Raw genomic sequence first — 25688 nt, 5'->3', positions numbered from 1 at the left:
TAAATGTCACTAATGTATTTCTCTAAAAAATAAATCTATTTCAAAAGACTAAGTTTCACTCTAATGGCATATAAAACAACATAATGTTACTCTACATCCCACCAGACTGAAAACAATGGGAACCTTCTCTGGTTACACCTCCGAGGCTTCTACAATTTTCAAGCCGTACGGATGCTGAGACTAAGGAAGATGAGGGAATTTTACAATTTATAATTCACGTCCCATCTGCTCAGCGCGGTAAAGTTCCAACGAGAATGGTTCCCTTCGTACTTCGTTCACTTCGTAATCTGAACATGTAAGTGAAATCTATGTCACTTATACAATTTTATGTAAAAACATCCAGTAGCTATTAAAAGAAAAAATAGCTACTAAATGTAAGCTGATTGATCTAGTTTTGCTTCCTCATACCAATCATAAATAAATTCATCACACCTAAAAATTGTTTTATATTATGTTAATAATCATCAATTTCTGTTGGTTCTGATGATTTTTACTCTTTCAATTTTACAAACTGAGCAGTCTGTAGAGCTAAGTAACGATACCATCTTTTTTTCGTTGTTCGTTGTGTCTCTGTCTTACATCAAGTAAGTATAGCAGCGTCTCTCTTTGGTGGGGGAGAGAGAGATAGAGAGTGAGGAGTTTCAATGCACTAGAGAGAGACAGATCGAACAACCGTACATGATCTTGTAGTCAGCACAAGGTATGTTCGGTCTATTGGTTCCCGATTTCTGGCCTGTTTTTATTATGGAAATTGAATTTTCTAACAAATAAAAGGCAAGAGTAAAGTGAAATACCGTTTATTTATACATATTCGTTTAAGATTTAACATATTATGTAACATATATTTATATTTCACGTTGTCACATTTATAGAGTTATCATTTTGTTTCACGAACCTCAGTAACCTAAATAGCGATGAAGGTGTAACGCCAGGTATTCTACTAGCCGCAGCAATCTAAAAAGACAAAAAATACATTTATAGAAATGTATTACAAAATTACGCGTAGAAGTTTATTTGATAAATTTATAAAAAACGTACTTCTTTCACTCATTTGCCTTTCAGAAGGGTTAATATAGAAATTGAGTCGATTGGTTGTAGGAAAATTTTGTTTTAGCATTAGCATGGAAAAATTGGGTTGGCGAAAAGAAACATCACGGAATACGAAAATGAAAGTTTTCAAAGCAGTTTATAGACCTGTTCTGATTGGCAGCGAATCATGGGTACCAAAGGAACGGCAAAAGAGCAAGATATAAAGATGCCAATATACAAATAGCAAAAGTTGATGTTTTTAAGAAGAGTTACAGGTTACCAAAATAGATCAAAATAAAGAACACAGATATAAGGAACGAACTGAAGATACAGTCCACATTGGTGGGATCATTTACACCAGATGAAAGATACCATAGCAGTGAGGAGAGTGTGGTAAGCAAAAATATTAAAAGACAAAAAAGAAGAAGACCATGGCAGACATGGGATGAAGTAATTGAAAAGATATTGGAGTGAAGAGGAGTGATATGGGCAAACGCAAAATCCCAAATAACGTCATACTTATAATGAGTACGTATACTTGTCTTGTTGATTAATAAAACACAAAAAATTACATACCGTTTGCGGCTGTACAACCAACAACTTCTCCCTTTCCTCAAAACTGAGATTTAGACTGTCTAACGTATAATTCATACTCCGTGGTATCACCAGAGATTCATTCTCCTGCACTTCTCGTACCTCTTCAGCTTGCTCTTGGGCAGCTGCTTCATACATAGCTTCAATATGAAGTCTGTTTTCTAGAGCACTATCCGTGGTTAGTGGTCGAAGCTCCGGCGCCACTGTTGCTAACAAGCTGATAGTAATTTTTTCTCTATTTGGGTCTATCATACTAAAAGCGCTAAAATACAAGAATTAAACTAAACTAAGGCTTAAGCGGTGACTCGCATTTTGATAATCCTACACACAATATAAAAGAAAAAGAATAAGTTATGCTAAAAGTCAACTGTTACGCCACGGACTCTATATCTTAACAGTAAACTGCCTGCCTTCTAGAACAAGACGAGTAAAGTCAGGTGTTCCCCGCCAAATCTGTCTGAGTTCCACGCTGTTCTATTGAGAAATTCACACCGAGAAAGCAGTACGGCTAAGATAGGGCAATACATTTCTAATGGGGAATAAACGCACAGGGTTGTCGGTCTTCACCAGTTATTGATTGCTCTCTCAAGAGCGTCGCACAGGAACTGTGGCAACACTGAATGCTCATTCTTATCTTAACCGTACTGCAATCCCAGTCCAGTGTGAATTTCACGTTAGACGGCGGCAGTCCAACGGTGTGGTGTCACGAGGGATCTCCTCCGTAGAGAGTTCTCGATAAGGAAACTCCGTATAAATAGGGGAAATTTTGTTTAAGAGGCAGTCTGAGCTATAAATTAATTTTATAAAGTCTGATAATAAGCACGTATCGTAGGTCGGAAATATAAACTTGTAATAAATATGTATTATATAGGGTGTCTCAAAAGTAACGGGATGGTAGAATATCTCGCGACATATACATCGGATCAAAAAACTGAAAAATATGTGTTCAACATTTTTCAAAAATCTATCGAATGACACCAAACACAACAGCCCTCTCCACATCCTGGAGGTGGGGTGGGGGTAACTTTAAAATCTTAAATAGAAACCCCCAGTTTTTATTGCAGATTCGGAGTGCTTACACATAAATCAGTAACTTTGAATCGAGACATTTTTTCGAACTATGGATAGATGGCGCTATAATCGAAAAAAAAAATTATCCTGATACCCTAGGTAAATTATAGAAATGGTCTAATATCTCATACACTTCCAAATGAAAAACCAAAAAACACGTGTTTAATATTTTTCAAAAACCTATCGAATAATACTAAACACAACCCACCCCCCCCCCCCAATCCATCCCATGGATGGAGTAACTTTAAAATTTTAAATGGGAACCCCCATTTTTATTGCAGATTTGAAAACCTCATAAAAAAGTAAGCAACATTTATTCGGAACATTTTTTTAGATTTGGTGATAGATGGCGCCAATAAATCGTATTTGTTTAATTACAGCGCCATCTATCAACAATTCTAAAAAATGTCTCAAATAAATCTTCCTTATTTTTTCATGAGGAATCCAAATCTGCAATAAAAACGGGGGTTCCTATTTAAAATTTTAAAGTTACCCCCACCCCACGTCCATGGGATGGAGTGGTGGTTCGTGTTTTGTGTTATTCGATAGGTTTTTGAAAAACATTAAACACGTGTTTTTTTCTGGTTTTTCATTTGGAAGTGTATTTCTCGAGATATTAATCCATTTCTATAATTTACTTAAGCCTGGTTGCACCAACAGATCTTAAGTTCCAGATTAGCTAAGCTCTACTTATAAATAGGGCCTCATTGAGTATCACTTACGTTGCACCATAATTTTAGATTCTTACCTTATTATCAAATATATCAATTATTATATTATGGTATTCTTATTGTAATATATTATAATTATATTATATTAATTCTTATGATATTCTCGACTTAAGCTTAAGATCTGTTGGTGCTACCGGGCATTAGTGTATCAGCGTTTATAAATCGTTTTTTCCGATTATAGCGCCATCTATCCACAATTCGAAAAAATGCCTAAAAGTTACTTATTTTTACGCAAGGGATCCAAATCTGCAATAAAAAATGGGGATTCCTATTTAAGATTTTAAAGTTACTCCCATCCCACCTCCAGGGAGTGGAGTGGGGGGCCTTGTTTGATATCATTCGATAGATTTTTCTAAATATATTGAACACGTATTTTTTGATCGGATGTTCGTTTCGCGAAACATTCGATCATCCCGCTACTTTTGGGACACCCTGTATAAATTATGTGTTATTGTAAATAGTGAAATAAAGAAGAAATGTGAAGAGTATAAATAAATGAAAATACATATGTGTAAATAAAGACTAAATGAGGTAGGTGTAACATTCTTAATCATTTAGACATTAGTAAAATCGCAAGAGGACTGGTCTTATTAACGTCTTGTACTCGTTTCTACTATTGAAATTACCAACCTCTGCCCTGCAGCTTGCGAAAAACGACGAAAAGGTCATGACAACAACTATCCACTTACCTCTTTTGTAAATGACTCTTGCTGGGAGTCAGTCTTAATAGATTTCTCCATTGATGAGCCGTTTTGGAAACTTCTTTTAACAACTGAATGCCATCTCGAAGCTGTTCCTGTACTTTGAGGGTTTCCTCATATCTCTGTCGACTAACGCAACCCATTGCATACCCCTTGGGGGTTAGTCTGTTATCTGCGTTATCCGGCCGCAGCGTAAGACGGAATTCGGCTCGGCTGGTGAACATACGATAGGGTTCCGTGGTGCCTAGAGTTGTTAGGTCGTCAATCATTACACCTAGGTAACCTTCTGTGCGACTTACTATCAGAGGATCTCTCTTTAATGCCTACAGGAAAACTATCAATGAGGGATATGAAAGGATGATCAACATACAGAAGAATTGAGAGATTGTAAGTTAAAGGCTCTAGCGGGGTTAGATGGTAAAATCTGCACTCGGCTGATATTTGGGATTGGGCACTCAAAAGTATATACTTAGAAACCCTTTTAGCCAAATTTTTAGTTCCCTATGTAGCTCTAGGAGTTTCCTATGGGGCTAACTGGCTTTAAATGATAATCAGCTACCGAATAAAGGGGTGGGGGAAATGAAAATTTTTCACATTTAAATGAGGTTATGTGCTTAAAATATGAAAAAAAGTCACTGAAAAATACAGTTTTTGAAGTTATACTTCTTTACGGGCGTAATGACGGTGAAATTTTATATGGGAAAACCTAGCGACCGGGCGCATGCGCATTATAACTTTGTTCTGATTGGATGTTCAAATGACATGACAAAAATTATCCAATATGGCAGCTGTGGGACTGTGCATGGTTTGGTTATAATGTATGCTTGTTGCGTTTTAAAATTTGTAGGAAGAGAAACAACAAACAAAAAGTTAGTTAATGGTTATACTGCCTTTTTAAATAGTTTTCATATTATATTTTTGGACTTATTTACATAGAAGAAATGATTGTTGCATGCCAATGTGAAAGCTCATCAAACTGTGCCTAGTATGAGTGCCGCAGATCTCGCTTATTCAAAGCTAAATAATCTTTCACTGGTAAGTGTTTTATAAATAGTTGATCAAATTTTGTTATGATATTTGAACATAGCCACTTCGCACGACGCAATTGATTGCGAAATTTATTAGTCGTTATACGGGCTCCGATACCTACCTTGAACCTACCAAAATACATAAGTAGTATGTAATACTTTTATTTTACACCTTAATATTCACCTAATATATTGTCTTCTTACCCTATGTTTTGTTGTATTTTTTCAATTCTAAATCATTTCAATTCAAAATCAAAATAATTTGATTTACATAAGTTAAAAATGTCAAAAGGTTAATCTGTTTAGTTAGACGATCTTCGCACATAATGACAAGCTGTCTCTGTGGCGCAGTTTTAATGCGAGAGAATCCCAATACAACGCAAATACCAGCCGCGTGGTAAGTTGGTTCGAATCCCAATAGAAACTTTTATTTTTTTATTTTTTTTATACATTTTATGATTGTAAGTATATTTATTATATAATTTTATTTTCAGAAAATACGTATTTAGTTAAAAAAATTTCCGACAATTAATGTTCAGAAATCATTTGTGGCATTTTTAATGTGTTTGTGTGTGTTTTATTTTTTTATTATTTTAATTTTTGGCACTGTTTTAATAAAAATGTTTGAGAAGTATTAAGTATAAATTAATTTAATATTTAAATAAAATATAAATAAAAAGTATATTAATTTCGTTTATAATCATATAATCATATAATCATATAATAGAAGTATAACTTCTTACGTGCGTACAAAGTACACACACATTCTTTTTTTCGAATGTAGAGTATTTCGGTATGAAAATAGCATCGTAACTTTTGTTATTAGAAAAAATAGGTGAAAAATCGTTCTTCAACCACATGCAGTTGAGGTTATGTATTAAATCATGGGAAAACATGGAAAACAATCTCAAAAACAGGATTCGTCGTATTTTCTGTTCTGAAAATGGCAAGCCTGATCCCTCCATTAGAAATAAAAAATATATCACAAATCGTTATTTACTGTAATGCACTTGAGTTTACGTGCTAAAAAACATGGGGTAAATCAGGGCCGTACCGTGCTATGATGCGGCGAGGCAGTCGCATCAGGCGGCATCACAAGGGGGGCGGCATAATCAGTAAAATAAAAAAAATGTCAGATTGTGTAAAAATGTTGTCAGAAACTATAGAAAAAATGAAAAGTTACAGACAATATGGCTAATGACCAAATTAAATAAAAATTTAATGAAATTGGGGAAAATCTTAATATCTAGAAGTTCCGAATTTCCAGGTGAAAATGAAATTCGAGCCAAGAGAAAAAAGCATTTATTTGATTACGAAAAATCTGTGGACGAGCTCTTTTGTTCATCTATATTTTAGACATTGCAGGTAATTCTTTGATTAATCGATTTTCGCTTCTAGAAACTCATAATAAAGATTTTAAATTTTTATATGATATTTTCAAATTTAGGGAAATAAATGATAAAACACTAGAATAGAAAAAGAAAAGGAATATGATATAGAGACGAACGATCTTCTAGAAGAATTGCGTGATATATCCCAAATGATACTAAGCCCTCGGTAATAATGTAATCTTTCATTCTGCATTTAAATTTTTCAAAAATATTAATTAGTTTTCTCAGGATTCAAAAAAATAGCATTGGATTCCCTTAGACCCCCTTAGGCGCAAAAAAGATTTTGCGTCTACCCCCTTAATAAAAATAAAAGTTAAGTTTCAATAATATTTAAGGGGCGGTATTTCGAAGACTTGCATCATATTGAAAAGATGTACCACACGGCTCTGGGGTAAATCACCAAAAAATGGGGTTTCTCGAATTTTTAGGATGTTTCGGAGAGAAAATGACAATTATTATGACAATTATGACATAATTATTACAACCCCGTCATTCAAAAGAACGGACAAAATTACACGAAAAATAATTATTTAGAAGCTTGCCAAAAATTACCTACATAACCTCAAAATTCTTAAAAGTTCAAATATTTTTCCTGAGCTTAATTTTGATCCAAAAATTCTGAAAAAAATCAGTGTTTTAAGACATGAAAATGTATGTTCACAAATTTTTTCAGATGCTTTAAAGCAGAGGATCGAAAAATACATTTTTGCGATAGGGAGCACCTAGATTGCTAAACATTTGGCTAAAGAGGTTTCTAAATATATGTACTTTCGAGTGCCCAATCCCAATCACGCCGAGTGCAGATTTCACCATTTTATTCCGCTATAGCCTTTAGTTACGCAAAAATTGTGAATATGTAACCAAAGAATACCCATCTGGTAAAGAATAATTTAAAAACGAAGTTATTTGTTACCTTTGCACCGGCATTTATTCCAGCTACGACGCCCTGAGCTGCAGCTTCTTCGTATCCGGTAGTGCCGTTTATTTGACCGGCCAAAAACAAGCCTACTACTCGTTTAACTTCCAGACTGGGCATCAATTCTCTTGGATCTACAAAATCGTACTCCACCCCATAGCCCGGTCTTACAATAACGGCATTTTCCAGACCTGTAAATTGAGATGAACAGTTCACTACGTTTTTGGAATATATATGTAAAAGGGTAAAACTCACCGACATGAGCACAGGGACGTATTTAGGGGTTGGCGAAAGAGGCGCCCGCCAAGGGCGCAAGAGTGGGGGGGCGCAAAATTAGCGGGAGAACAACTTTTAGGAAATCCAAGATTTTAGTTTTATAAACTAAGCATTTTTCATACTTTTGATGAAAAAATATGATGCCGTATTCTAGCAAAATTAAAAAGATAAGACACTACATAAATACCGGTACGGTGTCAGTAATATTATAAAAATAATTGTAATATATAAAGGATTTAAGCTTCAAAACTTAACTTTGACGATGTCATAAATGAATTCGCATCTATTAAAGCACGCAAAGTGAAATTTTAACAATAATAAAAGATACCAGGTTAATTCAACAAAATTAAATTGACTAAAAATTTAAATTTTAAATCAAAACTTCATGAACTGTTGTAGGCTATTATTTATTATTATATATCAATATGTTTTCACTTAAAATAATGTACCATAAATGCATATTTATGATAGTTTATGTAAGTATAAAAAAATATGTAAGTACATTTTCTCATGAATGTAACATATTCACAAATTGTGAATCACAATATTGCATGTAAAGTAGTAGTGAGTAAAATAATTTTATAAGTAAGTAAAATAAATAATGTTTCAAAAATACCTCCTTTATTGTTATTGTTTTTTGAACCCATAGCCCGATCAGTTAACACAAAATTTTACGAAAACCTCCACAAAAATAAAGGAAGGATGAAAATTTGGGAATAGGTAGTTGAAATTGTCTATTATTATATAAGAAAAAGTTTACAACTCTACATCCCCTCCATTTTACAAAAATTGGGAAATGCGGGGTGAAAAGTATTTTCTGGGGGGTGAAAAAATATAAGTTTAAAATAAGTTCGAAATTGTATAAAATGACTAATTCTAAGTAACTTTTGTTCTATAGAGTTTTTTCACTAAGTTAATACTTTTCGAGTTATTTGCGAGTGAATATGTTCATTTTTGACAAAAAAAAAAACATGTGTTTGGACCATTTTCGCAGATAACTCAAAAAGTAAGTATTTTAGAGAAAAAAATATTCTTAGCAAAAATATAGCCTATAAAAAACTGAAAAAAAAAATGTTATATGCATGAGGTCTGTAGACTCAGCAGGAGCAGAGTTGTGGCTAATGAAAGTAGGTTCTTCTTCGTCAAATTCCAAATCGAATATTTCAATTTGAAATAACACAAAAACGGAGCTCTTTTCGGGGAAAATTACAACTTTTTTAAAGTGGTTAAAAAAAGGTTTATTTGTGTTTTCTAAAAAAAACTTCTAACGTTAAAAGTAAGTGAGTTACGCTTAAAATATTGCTGGTATTTTTTATTTTTTTGCTAAAAAAATCGCGAAAATCACTCCCTAATTAGTTTCCCAAATAAAATTAATCGTTACCGCTTCACAAGTTACATTTTTGCACGATTGATCATTTTTGACTGTTTACCGTGACAGATTATACGTCAGTAGGTGACATTTACTAGCAACTCGACGGTAAGTAATCCAACTCGACGGTAAGTACTCCAACTCGACGGTAAGTAATTCACTTACCGTCGAGTTAAAAAATCTCTTAATTTTAATTTATTTTTTGAAAGAATAAAGAAAACTAACGAATTATTTATTAATATTGAAACTTATGGTACAATTTGTTAATTTTTCTCTTCAAATACGCGATCAAAGTTGAAAACTTGGAAATATCAATGCCACCATAAAGAAAAACGGTGGATTTAATCATTGAATATTCTGCCCAGAGGCTTCCAGGAGCTTTCAACTGCATATGTCTTTAAACGAAATATGCCAATAGAGTCTTTTCTTCGATTCTTAAATTATTGCCTTCGCACCATTTTTTAAAACTTTGGTAGGTATTTTGATAACGGATTTTGGATTTTTCGGGAATAATTGCCGAACACCCTTCTTCCCAAGCCCGTTCAATTTCTTCAAATTCACTTTTGGTCATATTTTAATTTATAATAATCAAAATTGTACTTAAAATTATTGACAACTAAATAAAAACTCAATTCTCCATTGTTGTTATGCACCCTAGTTACTACCTAACAACCAAAGTATCTATCTTGATAAAATGAATGAAACTAGTCAATATGACGAAAATGTTTAATTTTATAATTTATAATGGTATCAATCGTGCAAAAAACGTTATAAGCATGTCGAACGTTAAGGGTAACCGATCTCAGACAATAATTGGAGTCGTCGCTCCGCTCCTCCTCCAAACAATTGTCTTCGATCGGTATAAAACCCTTACCGTTCTCCATACTTAATATACTATACTTATGTATTTTTTATATTATCTATAAGTTTCATTGGTTCAAAGTACTCATATTTGAAAAAAATTTAGTTTAAAATCAAACATTTTTTTATAATTTTGAAAAAAAAATAGAATATTTTATGGAATTAACTTAAAAATTATTAGTCTGTAATACCTAAAATCTCAAAGAGTAATAAAATGTTCGTCTTGCTTTTCTGAATATTTTTGATTTTTTGTTTTCTTGCTAGACAAAAATTGGATATGCTATGGCTGTTCAAAATTTGCCTAAACTCGTGATTAGCAACTCGTTTAAGCCATTTTAACTACAGCTTTTTCAAGAATAAGCACTTTAAACCGATGAAACTTACAGATCATATAAATAATACATAAGCAAAGTAACTTGTCAAGTGGTAATGATAAAATTTATTTCTGATGTTAATTAGGGGGTGATTTTCGCGTTTTTTACCAAAAAATAAAAGGGACCAATAATATTTTGAGCGTAACTCACTGACTTTTAATGTTAGAAGTTTTTTTAGAAAACAAAAATAAACCTTTTTTTAACCACTTTAAAAAAGTTCAAATGAATTTCCCCGAAAAGTGCTCCGTTTTTTGAGTTAGTTCACATTGATATATTCGATTTGAAAGTTGACGAAGAAGAACCTATTTTTCATTAGCTACAACTCTGCTTCTACTGGGTCTACCGACCTCATGCATACACCGGTTTTTTCAATTTTTCATAATCTATATTTTTGCTATGAATATTTTTTTCAATAAAATACTTACTTTTTGAGTTATCTCCGAAAAACCGTCCAAACACATGTTTTTTTTTGTTAAAAATGAATATATTCACTCGCAAATAACTCGAAAATTATTGACTTGGCGAAAAAACTCTATAGAACAAAAGTTGTTTTGAATTAGTCATTTTATTCAATTCCCGTCTTATTTTGAATGTATATTCCCTTCCATTTTTGTAAAATTCAGGGGATGTAGAATTGTAAACTTTTTCTTATATAATAATAGACAATTTCAACTACCTATTCCCAAATTTTCATCCTTCCTTTATTTTTTTTTGAGTCAGATTGTTCTTTGATCGGGCTACCAGGCCTAATACATTTTAAAGTAGTAGTTGTAGTAATTTGCCTACAAATTTTTAAAAATTGTTACATTACAGTCCTGTGAATTTTGGGTGCAATTAATAGGAGTCTCGTTTTTTGTGGGAAGGGGGGGGGGAGCATTGAATTTTGCCAAGGGCGCACGAATGGCAAGATACGCCCCTGCATGAGCATAAACATATCGGAGAAAAGCTTAGCCACCTGAGGTTTACAGATGATATTGTACTAATAGCTGATAGGGTAGATGAGACCAAAGAACTTTTAAATCAGCTCTACCTTTCCTCTCTAGAAGGGGGATTGAAAAGAAAATATATTTAAAACCCAGATGACAAATATTGTAGTCAGCGAAGATATATGTATAGGAAGAAGATCCATAGACCAGATAATGGCCTATAAATACAGTCGAACCCGCTTATAAGAATCCCTGTTATAGGAATATCCCGGTTTATGGAATATAAATTCGAGTTCCCGAAACGTTTCCATTTACTCCTTAATAAATTTATCCTTTTATTGGAATAGGTTCTAATTAGATAATACCGCTTATTAGCATATTTTGCAGGTCAACGAATATATTTTTTTACAATTTACTAAAATTTAAATTATGTTTGGTATTATGGTCAGTCGTCAAGGCCTGTAGTGCTGGATTAGATATTATTAGGGTAATAAATATTTATTACTTTCTTACGAGTACCTACCAATTCGATCTTTAGCCGAAAAATGCATGGGTCATAAAGTAGTTTTTATTTGTCTACACAAAGGCACTGTTGCCTGCTATAAAATTGTTAGAAGCAGTTTATTTAGAATTCACCCAGAGACTATTTACCTACTTGTTTGCAAGATGTGAATTGAATCGTTTATTTCAGAAAGGGGTCAAGTCACAAAAACCTGCTTTTGAGAAAAACGAAAAAAACGTGTTTACATTCAACAAAAAATTTTATTTATATAAAATAAAAATTCTCACTAATAACCTGTAGTGTTTGTCAAAAAGTATTGTATTTTTCAAAAATTTATCTTGTTAATTTGTTTAAGAAAAAAATAAATAATTTTTTGCACTTGGCCCCTTTCTGAAATAAAGTTGGTGTTTACATTCAACAAAAATTTTATTTTTATATAAAATAAAAATTCTCACTAATAACCCGTAATGTTTGTCAAAAAGTATTGTATTTTTCAAAAATTTATCTTGTTAATTTGTTTAAGAAAAAAATAAATAATTGTTTGCACTTGGCCCCTTTCTGAAATAAAGTTGGTGGTTACACAATTTTTAAGCAAGGAGTCATGCGTTGCATGGCCCCTTTCTGCACTAAACGCTAATTTCTCTGCGCTGCCAAAGCAACACTATGGCAGCAATTGATTCCTTTCTGCAATAAAAGCTGTATTTACGTTTAAATTAAAAAATTTCACCAAAAACTCATTTTGTCAAAATTAGTCACTTGACCCCTTTCTGAAATAAACGATTCAATTATGGCTTTGTTAAATTCATCCATTTCTTGCCGCCAATAAAAGTTCCATTCAACCTATGGATTAAGGATGACCACACGGATTAACAATAAAAAACTATAATTACCGATAATTTCTCAAGAAAAAATAAGTAATTTTGTTATATGCATTTTAATAAGAAAATATTTACATATCTACATATTGCATACATTTTATATTAATTACCTACTGCTACTGTATTCATTCACATACATAATATAATGTAATTTGCTATTTAACACATACATAGATAAGTAGTAGTTACACTACTGTATTATTGACGTAAAAAGACCTAAAAACATTTACATATACATACTGATTATGTAGGTATATATATGATATACATATTGGCATAGTATGTAAAACTACATATTGGCATAGTATGTAAATCTACACATTGGCATAGTATGTAAATAATATTATTACGTATATTCGGTACACTTATGATACAATGATTTAGAATATCCCGGTTATAAGAATATTTTTGCCTGGTACAAAGGCTATTCCAATAAGCGGGTTCGACTGTACCTAGGTCATGAGATTCGCATAGGAAAAGGTAACCAAACCGTTGAGCTTCTCTGTCGTATAAGACTGACTTGGGCAGCCTTCGGCAAGCTGAACCATATGTTCAAATCGCATGATATACCAATATGTCTTGAAAAAAAACCTTTAATCAGTGTGTTTTGCCAGTGTTGACTTACGGTGCGGAAACGTTGACCATGACAAAGAGAACAGTGAAAAAGATCCGTGTATCTCAAAGGGCGATGAAGCGTGTTGGGCGTTTTACTACGAGACAAGATCCCAAACCGCCAACTACGACAAAGAACAGGAGTGGCTGATGCAGTAGAGAGAGTAGCAACACTGAAATGGAACTGGGCACGTCACGTGGCTTGAATGACACATAATATATGGACAAAGTGCATACTGGAATGGTGACCAAGAGATGATGCCTACCAAAGCAGAGGTCGTCCACCAACACGTTGGACTGATGATCTAAAACGTTGTCATATGAATTGGATGTGAGAGGCACAAGATCGAAATAGATGGAAAATTATGAGGGAGATCTATGTTCAGCAGTGGACAAGCGAAGATTGAATGATGAAATTGAGATGTAGTATCAAGGTGTTGCCTTTTGTCTGTTCTTAGATAGTCAAACGATTTTATAATACAAAGTGGAATCGCAAAATGGAACAAATTTGATGAGCAATAAATGGGGGCGTGTTAAAAAAAATTCATACCTCTTATATTCCTGATAAGATCCCACTGGAATTCTTCCGGTAATGTACAAGATAGACCATTTGGATAGATGACGTCACTAGTGAGACCCTCGGGCTCCAACCAAACTTGGTGTTCTCTTCCTGAAAACTTGAGAACTTTGGATTCTATACTCGGGCAATACCTCGGACCTGCGATCTCTTCCATGACGTGTCTATTCACGTGGAGATTGTCTCTAACGATTTTTTCTATGCCCAATGTCGTTTTTGTTAGGTAGCACTTTAATTGATCTTCAGGCTGAAAATTGTACTATTTTAATAAAATTATTGATATCTATCACATAACGGACCGTGATAGTCGTGACGTCAAAACGTCAAAAAATATTTTCCAAACACGTTGTGTCTAGGTACACGCTAAAATGTACGCAAATAAAAAAGTTAAACTTCATCAAACTAGTGACTATTTAGCGTGGGCAGTGACTGTATATTTTGATACACGCTATTTTGATATGTTTAGTGTTTGTTCGATAGAAAAATATTTGTTATGACGTTTAATTCTACCTAACTTTTTTATTTGCGTACACGTTATCGTATACCTAGACACAATATGTTTGGAAAAATTTTGACGTTTTGACGTCACACTATCCCGGTCCATTGTCACAAAATGATGAAAAATTCAGTTTCTTGGATCTCCTACAGATGGCGCCAACATTCCAAGAAATGTCATGGGCAGGAAACTGCATTATGCAAAAAAATAACATGATATCTATTACATCTGCAACCAGCACCGACATGGATTCAGAACCGTGTTCCTAATATCACAGAAAATCAATACTGTTATTAAAAACAGCTTATGGTTCATTTCGGTTCAGAGATAAAGATGAGAAATGATCCACCAGCCACATAAGTCTGTTTCGGTCTCTGGACTTTTTCAGTGGGGCTACAAGGACACCTCTGAATCGAAACTAAACCTAGCTGCCTATTTAAGTAGAGTTATAAAGATCTAGACATCTATATTACAGAGAAATGAGAAGTCCCAGGACTAAACAATAAATCTGAAAATTTTCTTGGAGCCGCTTTCTGGTAACATCCTTAATATCTGCCTTTTACAAAGTATAAGGCAGGGAGACGACGAATAAATGAGACGTAGATGAGTGGGACTCTACAGTATTTTATGCAGTCACATTCCGTCTATTCGTCTAGGAAAAATTCCATGAGTAAAAAGTACAAAATTAAAAACAGGGTGTTTCATTTTGGTTTAGAGATGATCCACCATCCCCATACGTCCTTTTCGGTATCTAGAACTGTTCAGAGGAGCTACATGGACACCTCTGAAACGAAACGAAACCAAGCTGCCTATTTAAGCAGAATTATGAATATAATAATTTTGCGCATCGGACGCTGTAGCGGTAGCGACATCAATTACAGAGAAATGAGAAGTCCTAGATCTAAACTAATAATTGTGTGCCCAATACGCAGAATTATTGAAGTTATACTTCTTTAAAAACACCTACAATGTTGGCAAAAAATGAATGGATGAACCAAGAAATTCTAGACTTGATGGAAGTTCGACGAAAATACAAAAATAGAAATATTATCAAATACCGTGAAATTAACAAACTCATAAAAAGAAAAATTAAACAGGCCAAAGAATCCTGGCTCGAGAATTCATGTCAAGAAATAGAAGACCTCCAAAAAAAGCATGACAGTTTCAACCTCCACAAGAAACTTAAATATACCTCCGGAATTAGAAAACAGAAAAATGCTCACGTACTTAAAACCGCAGACCGAAAAATTTGTGATCACGAACAACAGTGCAAAGAATGGGAGAGACACATCAGTGACCTTTTTGACGATGCTTCTCGAGAAAATGCTCCAAATACTACCTGTGACAACCAATTAAACAGAGGTCCCAGTATACTGAAGTCAGAAGTCATAAAAGCAATACAACAAGCCAAAAACAATAAAGCACCTGGACCAGATCAAATCCCTGTTGAGCTACTTAAACTTTTGGATGAGGAAAACATTACCTACTTGACTACTTTCTTTAACAAAATTTACAACGAAGGAAAAATACCAGATGATTGGTTGGAGTCACTGTTTATAACATTACCAAAGAAAAGCAGGCCCACCAAATGCAGCAATTTTAGACTAATCAGTTTGATGAGTCACACACTTAAGATACTTTTACGTATTATACAAAACCGAGTATTCCTTCTGTGCGAAACTAGAATGGGTAATAAGCAATTTGGATTTAGAAATGGTCTAGGAACTAGATAAGCACTATTTTGTATGCGCGTTCTATTACAAAAAAGTTGTGAATTCCGAAAGAACGTTTATGTTCGTTTCATCGACTTTGAGAAGGCATTCGACCGAGTACAACATGATACACTTTTCGATTGCCTGCAGGCAGCAGGACTTGACCACTACGATATAAGACTGCTGAAATACTTATATTACAATCAAGTAGCCTCTATCCAAATTGGAGACAGTCGTACTGAAAAACTGCCGATAAAACGTGGAGTACGACAAGGTTGACCCACCCTTTTTAATCTGTACTCTGAAGAAATCTTTAGGGAGGCTTTGGATGACAGACAAGAGGGAGTAAGGCTGGGCGGAGAAGTAATCAACAATATTAGATACGCTGACGATACAGCCATTCTTGCTGAAAATTTACAAGATCTTCAGCCACTAATAAATCTAGTCAGTGAAGCAAGCTATCGGAGAGGCCTTAAAATCAACATTTCAAAAACAAAGTGGATGGCAGTTGGAAAGATTAATATAGATCAAGGTCAGCTTTCTCTTGATGGAGAGGAGTTAGAACGGGTAAATCATTTCAAGTACCTTGGCAGCTGGTTAAATGTAAATTGTGACTCTGATGAAGAGATAATAACTAGGATCGAAATATCACGGAAGGCTTTTATGACCTGGAAACGAGTTTTATGTAATAGAAACCTGTCGATGAATATTCGAAAGAAGGTGCTGAAATGTTATGTGTGGTCTATCCTATTGTATGGTTGTGAGACATGGACGTTAAAAACCACAATGCTAAACAAAATAGAAGCATTCGAATTGTGGTGCTATCGACGAATCCTAAAGATATCATGGGTTTCGCAAACTTCCAATGAAGATGTTCTTCGAATGATGAATTCGGAACGTCTGCTCATAAGCATCATAAAGAGGAGAAAAACAGAATACTTCGGCCATATAATTAGAGGACCTAAATACCATCTGCTTCGCCTACAAGGAAATACAAGGAAAAGTGGAGGGAAAGAGATGGATTGGTCGAAAGAAACTTTCATGGCTGCGTAATATTAGATAATGGTGTGGCTGCACAGTAGAAGAATTATTTCGCGTAGCAGCCGATAGAGAGAGATTTCAGGAAATTGTAAACATGATGACGGCCAATGTCTGAATACAGACACGGCACCTAAAGAAGAAGATACTTCTTTAGGCGCGATTGAGAGTAAAATTTCATAATACTGCGCGCATGCGCACACAGACAGTATGGCGTTTAGTTGCTAAATCTTTCAAGTTATGTATAAAAATATCAGTGCAAGAAAAGTTGTGAAAAGAATATATTAGTGTTTTTAGTAAATATATTTATTATAATTTTTGTGTCTTTGGATTTGTCTTCCTCAGGAGTAAGATGAGTATTATTAAAACATTTTATTGTATGTATATTTATTATACTTCACCTTGTCTGTTTGTTACCATGAATTGTCATTAGGTACGTCCGAACCGATACAGACACAGTCCTCGTAGCGTATTTGGTATAGCATTCGGCCAGAGATCGAGAGGTCTTAAGTTCGAATCCGGAGCAATTCTATACTTTTTTTTTATTTTTTTGAAAGCGGTAAGCACAAAATTAGTTTGGTGTTTAAAAAACATTAAAACAAACTATTTAAAGTATATTTATTTTTAAGAAATCATATAATAGACTACCTAAATCATATTTTGGACTACCTAAATGTACATCTATCTTCACTGCCGAACTGTATGCTATTGAAAGAGCCCTAACTTACGCGGCTGAACAGAAATTTGGAGACACGGTTATACTATCAGATTCTTTATCTGCTCTTGAGGCAATATCACAACCAATAACCAAAAACACAACAATGAGTTGTTATGCCATATTAGAAAGACAATCGCTCGATTTAAAAATAATAGCAGTGACTTGGTCTTTATCTGGGTAAAAGGACATGCCGGAATCAAAGAAAATGAGATAGTGGATGAGATGGCAAAGAATTCAGCAACTTGAAATGAAATAGTAGATTTAACAATCTCCAGCGATTACATTCCAGAATTGCATAAAAAATTAAGAAAGAAATGGGAAACTATTTGGCTCAAGTTTGTACAAACTTCGAGGAATCCATACACTTACATATACCCACAACTTCCGCAAAATATCCCACATATATTTGATTATCACGTTACTCGATTTTATTCCACATCCCTAAGTCGCTTAAGATTAAACCATGGCAATTTTCCTGCACATTTAGCTAAAATAGGAATGCGTGTCAACTCTCTCTGTTCATGTGATAACTACTCTACTGCAGATTTAAATCATATAATCTTTAATTGTGAACTTAATAAATACCATACGAAAGCACTAATTGCTAGACTTCAGGAGCGGAATGTAAGTTTACCGCTGAATATTTCACACCTACTAGGCTTCAATACCAAAACTATTAATGATATTATCATACAATTTCTTAAAGATTCTAAAATAAAAATTTAATATGACATCTTCAATGTTCAACTTTCAAATATCTGTGGCAAAAAGTTTATCTAATGCCATCCCCTCTTTGTGAACACACACACATATAATAGAAGTATAACTTCTTACTGTGACTGCATATTGTAGAGTCCCTTTCATCTCCTTTAGTTGTCATCTCCTTGCCTTATAAATTGTAAAAGGCAGAGATTAAGGATGTTACCAGAAAGTGATTCCAAGAGAATTTTCAGATTTATTGTTTAGATCTGGGGCTTCTCATTTCTAAATAATGTTATTATTTTTCTGGTCTCTACAGTGCCGGCAAAAAAAATCTTTACATTGTCAAATAAATCACCAAATTTGAAGACAATTTGCATGCGTTCTGTCTGCGCTTGGAGGGGAGGGTAGCGGAGGGGGGATAGCGTACTTGCGATTGCAATTATCTGTAGTTTATGGACCGCTTGGCTTATTTAGGGTATTCTGCGCGTTTGCACTGTAAACAGTTGGATTTGTGCGCGTAGTCAGTGTTAAACTTCGTCTCATTCACCGCGTAAAGTTTGAGATCGTCAAATTCTAAATTGAACTGACCAATATGGGTCGAAAGAAACTCACAAAAGAGGAGAAGGTTCATACTTTAACATTACTGGAGAAAAGAGACTCTGTAATTACCGTAGCACGTGATATTGGTGCTTCAAGAGAGGCTATTTATCAACTGAAACGTTGCAGCCGAACGTTTCAGTTGATAAATAGCCCCTCTTGATATAGCAATATCACGTGCTACGGTAATTACAGAGTCTCCTTTCTCCAGTAATGTTAAAGCATGAACCTTCTCCTCTTTTGTGAGTTTCTTTCGACCCATATTTGTCAGTTCAATTTAGAATTTGACGATCTAAAACTTTATGCGGTAAATTAGACGAAGTTTAACACTGACTACCCGCACAAAGCCAACTGTTTATAGTGCAAACGCGCAGAATACTCTAAATAAGCTAAGTGGTCCGTAAACTACAGATAATTGCCGTCGCAAGTACGCTATCCTCCCTCCCCTACCCTCCCCTCCAAGCGCAGACAGAATGCATGCAAATTGTCTTCAAATTTGGTGATTTATTTGACAATGTAAAGATTTTTTTGCTGGCATGTATACATATTTGCAATACAAGCATACCTTTATCCACACTTTGTTATTCATGAATGAAAACGGAAGTGGTGGATTATCCCCATACTGTACTTCACAAACATCATAGTTTATCGTATCCGCTTTTAATCTGGGTGGAGTCCCTGTTTTCAGCCTGCCCATTCTCAAATTCAAAGATTCTAATGTCTTTGCTAAACCTGAAAACATATTTTGAAACAATATTCTTTTAGAATCTAAAGCCATATGAATTGCATAAAAATGAAGTAGAAGACTAGGATAACTATAAGGAATTTGTTAATTTAATTCTAAATGTTAACACGACAAACGAGCAATAGTGTTTAAGGCACATAAAATGAATTAATTAGCTTTGCTCAGAATTGGAAGGGATATGGGAGTGGTTATAGAAAAAACTAGAAAAAAATAGAAAAAAAAAACTTACAAGATGTGGTTTGGGCTGTGATAAATATTGGATATATTTATTCTATTTCTTCTCACAGTTCTTATTGTAATTTTTTTAATAAGTGTTTTTTCAAAAGGTTTTAAAATGTTTAAAAAAACATTTGATGAAATAAATAAATTTAAGATGCAAAATTGAAACATACCAAATATTAGAAACATTATACAGGATCGCATAAAAGTTACTGCGTTCTGAATTAACACATTCACAGACATGACTGCATATGAAGTCACTTACTCCATAAGAAGACTTGGCTACATGTGAAGCGTGTCCGTGAATGTGTTAACTGTTAAAGGGAATTTAAAAAAAAATAAAGTTTTTTTGATCACTCACCTATAGCTGGTTCGTCTCCTATTCTACCGGCTGGATAAACTTTTAAACCCATATTGATTTGCCCATTCAAAAAGGTTCCTGTTGTTATAACCACACTCTTTGAATGTACTTTTGTACCATTTTCTAAACACAAAATCGAAAGTTAGCAAAAAATATACGGCTATTTCAGCAGACCTACTTAAAATAACACCTTTACATTCTATACAACTTTGCCCATTTGAATTTGTACTTGGACTGTCAACTATTAAATCTTCTACTGGAGCTTCGAGAACATCTAAATTAGGAGTGTTACTAAACAGTTCTGTTTGCATGTTTTGTCTATATAAATCTCTATCAATTTGGGCTCTATAACCCCAAACAGCTGGGCCCTTACTCCTATTGAGAACCTACGCAAATCAAATTATCATAAAAGATTCAATTATAAGACATTAATGCATGGTTGAACCAACATTTTAAGCTTAAGATGTGCCTTAAGCTCAGCTTACGAAACATACACGTGGCACCATTGAGTCTTAGATCAATTTTCAGCTTGCCACAACGGAGTGCCACATGGATTGCTTAGATAAGAATCAAAAATTATGGTGCAACGTAAGTGAGACTTAAGGCAGTCCTATCTATAAGCTGAGCTGGGCTAATCTGGAGCTTAAGATTTGTTAGTGCAACTAGGCATAAGTCAATAATGTAGCAAAACCATATGCAGTGAGCACCTAAAGGTTGGAATAAATTAATTTTCTCGAGAATGGACGATTTCGAAAAAAAATCCCGAAACAGGTCAATTTTTACTTTTAAATTGCGACTTTTTGGCATATGTATCATACTAGTGACGTTACCCATCTGAGCGTGATGACGTCATCTATAAATTTTTTAAATGAGAATAGGGGTCGTGTGATTGCTCATTTGAAAGGTAATTCAATTCTCTATTTAGTAATATAAACATTAACATATTTATTTATACAGAGTGTCCAAAAAAATTGTTTTTTGAATTAAATTTATTGACATTAAAAGAAGAATGTGTGTAATTTATTTAACTCAAAATACATTTTACTGCTATCAGAAAACAGGAAGGTTTATTTGACAAATAAATATTGTTTTTTGCTTAAATTCAATATTCACTGCTGTGATGTATCAAACACGTTATAAATAATGTGCATGTTATCATGCATTTACGTTAAATTCTACAAATTGATGTGATGTATGACAAATAACATTTCTCAAAAACGTTATGTGGTAACATAACAGGTTCATTTTAACGGGACCTACTTAACCTTTTGTTATAAAATAACGTGTAGTATAAAGAATAAATAAATATAAAAAATGGACAATTTAGTCCATAATTTTGTCAGATTGTAAACGTCGGGTTATTGAAATAATTAGATGATGCTATTAGAAGGTTTGTTAAAGTTATTTTTTAGAAATAGTGTATTATTTTTTGAGGTTATGTTATTTGTAAACAAAAACATTTTATTCATATAAATGAAGAAATCATACAGTCTATAAGAGACCAGTTTGGCCAGATTGGGTAAATCCATTTGAATGTTCGTTTTGTAGTTTATTTCAATCCTTGAAACAACACGACAAACAAAAATTAAATAAACTGCACAATAGAAAGAACACCTCGCGGACCGAGGGCTGGGAATTTCAAATAACATCTTGGTTTTGGTATTTTGGTGCCAGGGCCAAGCCAGATGTGCAAGTGCAATGAACAAGATGCGTACTTTGCCGCACGCTGCATGTTTATGTCTGTCTTCCTCTAACGTATTCAATTTCTGTATACTGTTATTCTTGTCGCGCAAGACGATACTTTAACATTTTGAAAATAACATGCTGCATAACATGCACATTAAAAACATGATACGTCACATCTAATTTTTGGCAACACGTTATACAGGCTGTTATAATCAAACGTTATGTTAACATAACGTGTACACGTTATTTATAACGGGTTTGTTACATCACAGGGCTGATTGAAGCCGCCACCCACCTTCCTCTTGACAGTTTGAACATTTAATTGACCGAAAAGCAATGATTATTTTTCAAATAAACATTTTTTTCTGTTTTCTGAGAGCAGTAAAATGTATTTTGGACTAAATAAATTACATGCATTCTTCTTTTTATGTCAATAAATTTAATTTAAAAAATGTTTTTTTGAACACCCTGTATAAATAATTATGTAAATGTTTATATTACTGAATAGAGAACTAAATTACCTTTCAAATGAGCTATCACACGACTCCTATTCCCATTTAAAAAAATCATATTTAAATGGATTTTTTTCCAAAATTGTCCATTCTCGAGAAAATGAATTTATTCCAACCTTTACGTACTCACTATATATAATAATACAAAGAATAGGCAATGTATGAAAAATAGCGTAACGCAGAGCAGTTCATCGGTAGTTTATCTATCTCTCTCTACCAGCGATTAGCTTTTTCTTGTACTCCGTGTCATATGCTCACACTCGTACAACAGACAAAGATAGTTAGACCACTGTACTTGATATTGGCATTACACCCCAATGCATTCAGCAGCATATACCTAGACTGGTCTATGATTAATATGTCTATGAGCAAAACTAATAGCTAATACTAAAACAGAATTGTAAAGCTGCGAAATGTGGGAAACGTGTTGAAGATATAATATACCCCATTCCACGAATATACGACTCTTGGATTATCGCGACAACGAATATTCTACTGTGCAAAATATGAAGAACGAAAGTAAATTGCAAATTATATTGTTATTTATTGGAGTAATTATTAGAGCAAAATACTTTCATACTTCTTATATTGCACACTAAAATATTCGTTGTCGCGATAATCCAAAACAGTTGTATATTCATGAAATGCAATATGTTTGGTTATATTAGGTTGGAACTAGATCAAAACCTTCACTTAAATACATAAGAATATACGAAACAACGAAGGAACTTTGATTTAAAACTGCTTACTTTATATTGTATTCCCGATATATCACAGATTCTCCCACAAACACCATCTAATGCATCAACTTCCCTCATCAAATGGCCCTTGCCAATTCCTCCAAAGGAGGGGTTGCAAGACATCTCTCCTAAACAGAAACAGGCAAATAAAATTTACAAATTACGTATATTAACCCAACACTTACCTACAGTGCTTCTTTTGTGGGTAATAAGTAGCGTTCGAGCCCCCATTCTTGCCGCGGCACTGCAAGCCTCACTGCCCGCATGACCTCCCCCCACGATTATGACATCGTAATGCTTTTCAGTGCAAAAATGTCTGGTGTAATAAAGTTTGGAAAATAATTTACGATTTTTACATTTCCTTAAAGTACTAAACATTGTTATTCAAATTTTCTAAGGTTATGGTAATAACATAACCTAGAAGTAGATGTCAAAATTTTCTTCTGTTAAGTTATTTCAACTACGGAGCATCACAGTTAATTTATATAACTTAGGGCCGGTACTTTATGTCCCGATTAAACCTCGGTTAGCTAACCGGGGTTTAATCGGGACAGAAAAGTACCTCATAGAGCCTCTTGCGTTGTAATAAAAGCAATTATAATTATTATTATAATTATTTATGAATATAATAATAAGTATAATTGCGTTTAATGTCTATGTTATGCATATATTTCTGTCCCGATTAAACCCCGGTTAACTAACGGAGACATAAAGTACCGGGCCTTATACAGCTCGGCGTGGTCTCGGTAACCCGAACCCCATTCCCGTGTTTACAACCGCTGTGGCTAGGTACACGCTAACGTGTACGCAAATAAAAAAGTTAGGTACACGCTTAAACGTTATCAAGTCAGTGACGTCACTATTTAGCGTGCACTCTGACTGGGTTTTTTGGTACACGCTAATTTGAGCCGCGTGTATGCTGTGGTAAGTATGTATCGCGAGTGTCAGAGTGTACTTAGAATTTGTCTAATTGTTTAACACTTTAATATTGATTAGTACAGAGTTTTCTTACTTTTATTTGTTTAGTGTTTTTTTTAATTAACTATGGAATGTGGACAATTATTTAGTTCTTTTAATGAGTTTAACAACATTTAAAACAGTAGCTATGTAAAAAATAAGAGACAAAAATTCGTTATTAAGGGTAGCAGAAGTATTAAGATAAAATATACACGGCGATTGATTAATGTGATAAAGCTCAGTAGATCCGCTATAAATAGATAGCAATCAATGTTGGTAACAAAAATTGTAGCAAACTTTGAGCTTCATATTACAAAATTTGTTAGAATGTTACAGGGCGTTCGATAGAATTCGCTCCGAGCGTTAACAAAGTGTCAAAGCAAAATCGACCGACCTGCTCATGGTGGCGGTTTTTTGAAATTTTATAAGGACGCTTTGTGTATGTTTAAATGAGACATTTAAAAAAATGTCGTGTCACGCTAGTGATATTATGTATTAATATAAACAGAAAATAAAAACGCACTATAAATTCTTCACTTTCCAATATTGATTATCAGTTTGATTTTGTATGCATAACCTCACTATCGCTGTTTATGTCAATAAATATTTATTAACGAAAAAGAAAATATTTTGTTGCACTATAAATTACAGTATAAATTAATAACTAATGAATTCTAACAATTGTATTCGGTTATTATCACTACAAAATAAAATATTCAAGTTTAACAAAATAATCCCATAATGTTAAAACGTCCTTACAAAATCTGACAGCGTATCACGTGACTGTACGTAGAGGGGAGACGCACGGAGCCAATAGTGGCAGACCAAACTTATGTTTTTTAAATTGAACACCCTATATTTTATTTTATGTTCGAAATCTTCTTAACTTCCCCATCCCAAAAATTTAAAGTTTATTATGTTATATAGGGCATTTACAAAGTTATAACCAATTTTCTATGAAAATCGTAACAAGTTCAACTCTCTGTATAAATAAAAATAAACACTGGTTTATTGGTTTATAAACTGGTATGTATAATTAACTTATTACTTATTATTTCAACAGTGTTTTGTACATGTCATGTCAACTAAATATTTATTTTGCCTGCCTGAATATATACTTGTATATATACATTGATTTATTACATATAAGTTTGAAACATCTGAATAGCTCTGCTTCCCTTCCCCTAATAACAAATATTTTTCTATCAAACAAACACTAAACAAATAGCGTGTACCAAAATATACAGTCACTGCGCACGCTAAATAATGACGTCACTGGCTTGATGAAGTTTAATTCGCGTGTACCTAACTTTTTTATTTGCGTACACGTTAGCGTGTACCTAGACACAGCGGTTTACAATAGACAATA

At 33.7% G+C, this 25688-nt stretch overlaps 1 protein-coding gene across 1 annotated transcript; it reads right to left on the bottom strand.

Annotated features, from left to right (window-relative positions):
* Positions 1-781: 781 nt before the first annotated feature.
* Positions 782-23809, bottom strand: LOC114327421 (protein MTO1 homolog, mitochondrial). The gene is made up of 10 exons (XM_028276035.2): positions 23548-23809; positions 23372-23490; positions 20603-20810; positions 20425-20547; positions 19665-19831; positions 13810-14083; positions 7459-7652; positions 4115-4449; positions 1606-1885; positions 782-954 (listed from the first exon to the last, which is right to left on the bottom strand). Exons 1-10 carry the CDS (start codon positions 23738-23740, stop codon positions 853-855), a joined length of 1995 nt encoding a protein of 664 aa, XP_028131836.2. The 5' UTR covers positions 23741-23809; the 3' UTR covers positions 782-852.
* Between the last annotated feature and the right edge of the window lie 1879 nt (positions 23810-25688).

This window comes from Diabrotica virgifera, chromosome 2 (assembly GCF_917563875.1).
Source record: "Diabrotica virgifera virgifera chromosome 2, PGI_DIABVI_V3a".
Classification (NCBI taxonomy): Eukaryota; Metazoa; Arthropoda; class Insecta; order Coleoptera; family Chrysomelidae; genus Diabrotica; species Diabrotica virgifera.
This window is presented reverse-complemented; position numbering and strand designations above follow the sequence as displayed.

What these genes read in the sequence shown, in the direction of transcription:
- LOC114327421 (XM_028276035.2), bottom strand. Translation starts at nt 23,740, where the DNA reads ATGTTTAGTACTTTAAGGAAATGTAAAAATCGTAAATTATTTTCCAAA. An exon ending in AAGAGTCATTTACAAAAGAG is followed by an intron (nt 1,886 to 4,114) that starts GTAAGTGGATAG and finishes CTTGTATTTTAG; the next exon opens with CGCTTTTAGTATGATAGACC. An exon ending in TGGTTGTACAGCCGCAAACG is followed by an intron (nt 955 to 1,605) that starts GTATGTAATTTT and finishes TTGTCTTTTTAG; the next exon opens with ATTGCTGCGGCTAGTAGAAT.